The 5,675-nt window shown below is 54.9% G+C and overlaps 1 protein-coding gene across 1 annotated transcript; it reads right to left on the minus strand.

Moving 5' to 3' along the window:
- Positions 1-3,608: 3,608 nt before the first annotated feature.
- On the minus strand, positions 3,609-5,673 carry B3GALT6 (beta-1,3-galactosyltransferase 6; the record flags this gene model as incomplete). The annotated part of the gene is made up of 1 exon (XM_004705499.2): positions 3,609-5,673. A coding segment is annotated over one exon (756 nt), but the record flags the coding sequence as incomplete, so codon positions are not given.
- Between the last annotated feature and the right edge of the window lie 2 nt (positions 5,674-5,675).

The following is a 5,675-nucleotide window of genomic DNA, read 5'->3' on the forward strand; positions in this document are numbered from 1 at the left end:
TGTCATTAAAGGAGAACGTGCCTTGCAAAGGGGAGATGTGCAGGGACCCTGAGGCATTGCAAACCAGATTCTCAGAACAACGGAACAGGGGAGGTCTTAAAGGGTTTTTGGTGGCGGTCACAGGAGGGGAGAAATCCCAAAAGGTTGTGCTGCAGAACTGTCGTGTTGAGCTCTCCCCAGGATGTTCTGTCTCAGGTCTTGGGAAGTCAGACTGCAAGTGCTAATCACCGTTGGGTGCAATGAGCTGGAATATCAGTGCTCCCACAGAGAAGTAACGCTTTGAAAGATTTCATGCTAAAGCAATAACAAGATGTGAGGGCGAGGGAAGGGTTCACGAATGCTGGCTCCGGACAGTCTCTGCCTGGGTCAGCCTAACCCGGAATGGAGAGATAGAGCAATCCAGTCTCTCTCTGCCTTCCTCGGTCTCAAAAAAAAAAGAGTCTCGGAAGAAGTCCAGCCAGAAAGCTCCTTAGAAGAGAGGTTGGTAAGACTTTGTCTCACATCCTTTGGACATGTTGTCCGGAGAGAAAGCCCCCTGGAGGAGGATCTGATGCCTGGTAAAACAGAGGGTCAGCCAAGAAGACCTTCCCCAGATGGCTGGGCCCAGGGGCTGCAGCCATGGGCAACAACGCGGCCAGGACTGTGAGGCTGGCGCAGGACTGGACAGCACGTCCTTCTGTTGTGCCCAAGGTCGCTGCGAGTTGAAACTGGCATGACCCCTAACAACCACAGTGAGAGAGGGGCCCTGGTGGTGCCCTGGCTCAGCATCTGGCTGCTAAGCGAGAGGGGGGTGATCAGAAGCCATAAGACCCTCCGGTCTGCTTCTGCATCGATTGACAGCTATGAAAAGCTCATGGGGGCAGTTCCACCCTGTCCTACGGGTCGCTATGATAGGGATTGATCCAATGGCAGTGGATTGGTGTTTGGGCCCTTAGAGAGAGCAGATTCTAACCACTTCCTAGAGCAGTGGTTCTCAACCTTCCTCATGCTGCGACCCTTTCATACAGTCCATGTTGTGGTGACCCCCTCAACCATAACACTATTTTCATTGCTACTTCCTAACTGTAATTTTGCTACTGTTATGAATCGGGTGACCCCTGTGCAAGGGTCGCTTGACCCCCATAGGGGTCACGACCCACAAGTTGAGAACCGCTGCTCTAGAGCCTGACTCTTTCCAAGACTGAGACTCTACACTGAGAGTCTCTCTGGCACCTCCGCCTTCCTCAGAGACCCAGGGTCCAAGGTGGAAAGGACGCTGAAGGCTATTGGACTGACATTGCAGTCATTCATGCCCGTTCTGTTGCTACAAGAGCACTGCCAGGTCTGCCAGTGCGCGGTGGTGTGACTGTCTGCTAAGAAACGGAACGGATTTCTGCTGGAGAAAGCCCAGGGTCTCCACTGAGGTCTAAGCTAAAATCCGACATGGCACGTTCCGTCTCCAGCCTGGGTGGGGGTCAGGTGCGCTGGAGGAGCCCCTGGGACCACCAAGGGGTCAGCCTGCGGAAAGGAGTCCCAGAAGGCGGCGGCGGCGGGTGCTGGTGAGATCCTGGCCCAGGTGGCAGGGCGGTGGCAGAAGCTGCCTGGATGTATGTGGGTTGGGGAAAGGGACCGGCGGCGGGGGTGGGGGGGTGTTGCTGTTAGCTGGTGGGATTAGGAGGGGGCCGCAGGGAGGATGAGGGGCATGTGGGACGAGGCTGTAACTTTCAAACCTCTGTGTCCTCTCTGAGGACTTGGGCCAGCTGTGGCTTTTGAGCAGAAGCAAACAGGGGAGGGTCTTGTCTATTTCCTTTGGCTCAGGGAGCAGAGGGAGATGCCTGCACAGCCCCGTGCAGGTTCCCTGGAAGGAAGCCTGCGGCTTGGCTCCGAGATGCGGAGCACTGAGGAGTAGGTAAGGTGTGGCCCCAGGGCACCTTGTGCACTGACCCCCAGGAGTCTGGGCCTTTCAGCGTCTACCCAATACCCCTGGCTCTGGGGTACCTGGCCTGCACTCAGCCTATCTCTAGGGACAGGGAGGAGTGGGCAACTGTGGGCCCCTCCAGAGAAGAGGGTGCTTGGTGGTCACCACTGTCACTATCTGGACAGTGGCACTGACAATCACTGCACAACACACAATACTCCACTCCTAGGACCCTCCCTCGGGTGGCCCCTTCCAGCTCCTCCGAGCCCTGTGCAGGCCTGGATCAGGCTGTGGTTTAGAGATATCGTTTTAGGCAGGGCAATAGGAAATGGCCATTTTCTTGAGTCACTGTAACTGCACATTGGCAATTTCCCGTGGTTCAACCTAGTCCTGAAGCAGGCAAGGGCCCCACAACATACTACGCCACTAGGTCAGGAGCTCTCTTCTTTTTTAACTATACCTTGTTTTTGTTTCCTAAATAATCGCTAAGCCTGTGCATGGGCACTTCAATGTGCCTACCAAAGGCGCTTGGAACACTTGTCCCATCTTCCATGGTGGGAGGGGGAGGAGGGGGGTGACTCCCAGAGAAATTGCTCTGGCAAAACTGATGATTGTACAACTCTTCTTAATATGGCTTGAACTACTGAATTAAATGATATGTGAATTCTATAGCAATAAAAGGTTGTTTTTAAAGACAGAAATAGCTCTGGCAGAATTGGGTTGGGAAAGGGAGTTATTTAGGAGTCCAGTCTGACTCCTGACCCTGCACCCATTTCCTTAGCTGAAAAATGGAGAGGTGAATGTACCAGCTCCCTAAGGAGATCTGAGGATCAACCAGGTGTTCTGGGTACAAATGGTTGGCATGGCACCTGGGACCTTGCCATTGTTGGCACTCCCTGGGGAATAGGGAGGCAGGACTCTGCCCATTTACCTTGGTACCCCGATCCTGGGCCCTCTCTATGAACGTGTCTGATGAATAGCATGTACACAGGGGCCATTAGTCTGGGCTCTCAGATGGCCAGCAGGGACCTCACCAAAACCAAAGCCAACCCAGTGTCAAACAAGTAGATGCTGACTCATAGGGACCCTGGATGAGGTTTCCGAGGCAGTAACTCTTTACAGGAGCAGAGAGCCTCATCTTTCTCCTGCGAGGCGGCAGGTGGGTTTGAACAGCTGACCTTTTGGTTAGCAGCCCAACAGCTGATCCACAGTGCCACCAGGGCTCCTTAACAGACAGTTCCCCTCTTGTCATCAGATGCTCCTGAACAGAGGTGGGAGGAGTGCCTGCCACAGATTAAAAGACCTGTCCACCAACTTCCTTGCTGCCCAGGGCTTTTACCCTGAAACCCCTGGTAAGAAACGTATGTTCCATATCTTCCTTTGCCTCTTCAAACCTCATCTCACGCTCCCAGTCTGAGAATGTGGAAGGGCAGGCAAATCAGAACTCGGGTGGCCCTTTCCCATTCACATGGCTGAGTAAGCCAAGGGCAAGTGGTCCTTACATCTTTTGTTGGGAAGGGAGATAAACTGCGCTAGTGGGAATACAAAGACCGGGGCAGGAAATCCAGGCCAGGTTACCCAGGCAGAAATCCCATGGCAAGGTCTGAGAGCAAAGGCACAAAAATGTCCCCCACCACACGGAAGCTGAGAGGGGCCTGCTCTCCAAATGATCCCGGAGCCACTTGACTGGACTTTTGCAATGACCACAGCATTCACGTTTCACATTTAATTTAAAAATAAATAATAAATAAAAGAAACAAAGTCACTGGGCTCCAGGGGTTCTGAGGATGTCTGTGTGTGTGAGACGGTCGGCCAGGCGGAACACGGCTCCTAGCTCCTGCCAGCGAAGGCTGTTTTCTTAAGCCAGAACTTGGGAAAACTCATCAACACGCTGCAGAGTTCAGATTTTTGGAACTTCGGCCCGGAATCCAACAAGAAATGCTTGCCCTTTGTGATCGACGCAGGTCCTGACCGTCCAACACTCCACAAGGAAGCCTTAAAAGGAATCTTTTAGAAGGAGACACTGGACATGATTTATGTGTAAACTTGAAAGAGAAATGAGAAGGGTTTTTTGCATTCTTTCAAGTTTAAACAGACACGCAGCCACCAGGCCTACAACTCAAGTGCTAGAAACAGACGAAGTCACAAATTCAAAGAGTTCGGACAGGAAAGTCGTCTCTTAAATAATGGGAAAAATACTGAGACCCACCCAGGGCTCCATTCAAATGCCTATCTATCCAAATTTATAATCTTTATCAATAAATTACAGATGGACATCTGATTTTACTTACAACACATACACTAGAGGGAGACGCACGGACCAAACTACAGTGAAACAAATCCCTAAGAAACCTTAGTCCAGTCTTAAGATTTATACTGACAGGCAATGCTGATGAAATGACGATCCTTTTTGGCAAATGCCGTTTGGGCTTGCAGGTGGGCAGCCCAGGAGGTGCACTGCTGGGGGCCTGGCTGTTCAGGTTGGTCTGAGAGGATGGTGAGTGGGACGTGCTGCACGACGTAGCCCCTGCTACACGAATCGATTCTTTTGGTGTAGGTTCAGCATGGGCTTGCCATCTCCAGCTTCTGGGGCCCTCCCTAGTCCCTACCGGGCGTTTCTCACCCAGAGCTCAGCATCCTCTTGGCCCAGATGGGCTAAAATAGAAGTCACCCGCAGCGATGTGCTGTGCTGCCCTGCTGTCCCCAGGGGTTCTCCTGGGTGCGGCAGGTGGAGGTGGGGGTAGGTGCTGCTCAGGGATGCATTGGCGTCTGTCCACAAGTACCATTACTCACTGCATACACCAGATCTCCCAGGACGCAGCGTGGAAAGCTGGCCAGAACCTGTCCGTGTCACGCGAGCGCTTATGGGGTGTCCCGAAAGCTTCCTCTGCTTTGACTTCATGACCCGCAAACCCCCAATAACCCTCCTTGCTAGTGGCAACCGTGGAGGGCGTTTGTCTGTCAGGCGCTTCAAGACTCAAACACCTGTTTTCGGTGGTTGCTTGGCAGCCGGAAGCGGCTCAGGGGATGCCCTCCTTCCTCTGGCAACACTGCGAAGGGGGTGCTGACCAATCGTAGATGTAGGAGAGGCGCAGCCGCACCTCCTCCTTGCACAGGCGGCCCTCACGTGTCAGCATCTGGTGCTTCTCCAGCATGTCCTCCAGGCTCTGCTTGTGCGTCACCAGGTACTGGTTGCTGCAGCCACGGGACTTGTACTCGGTGTCGAAGCGCGGGTCGTGCTCCCGCTGCACGTCCACGGGGGCCAGCCAGGCGCCCAGTGACACGTCCTCGCTGTGCCATGCGCGCAAGTACTCGCGGCTAAGGCGCAGGTAGTGCACCAGGTCTGCGGAGAGCACGTAGCCCCCGCCTAGGGCGTAGGGCAGATAGTAGTCGCAGAGCTGCCAGGCACTCTCCCGCCACCGCCCCCCGGGCTTCACGCGGCCTCGGCCCGAGAAAAAGCCCCAGTAGAGGCGGCGGCGGCGTGGTGGGTCCCGTGCGCGCAGTTCGGCCACCATGGCGTCCAGGCGCACGAAGGAGTCGTCGTCCGCCTTGAGGACGAAGTCAAAGGCCACGTGCTCGTCGAGCCAGGTCAGCATGGCCAGCACCTTGGCGGTCAGGTTCTCGTAGGAGTCGCGCAGCGCTGGCAGCAGCAGGAGGTCGCCATGCCGCGCCTGCTCGCGCTCCAGAGCCAGCAGCTCGTCGGGGCCCAGACCGGCCGTGCCCACTGCAAAGCGCGACCACACGTCACCAGGACCACCGCGCCGCGCCGCCGCCAGCC

Source organism: Echinops telfairi, unplaced genomic scaffold (assembly GCF_000313985.2).
Source record: "Echinops telfairi isolate 266 unplaced genomic scaffold, ASM31398v2 ScPeMD7_7457;HRSCAF=8495, whole genome shotgun sequence".
NCBI lineage: Eukaryota > Metazoa > Chordata > Mammalia > Afrosoricida > Tenrecidae > Echinops > Echinops telfairi.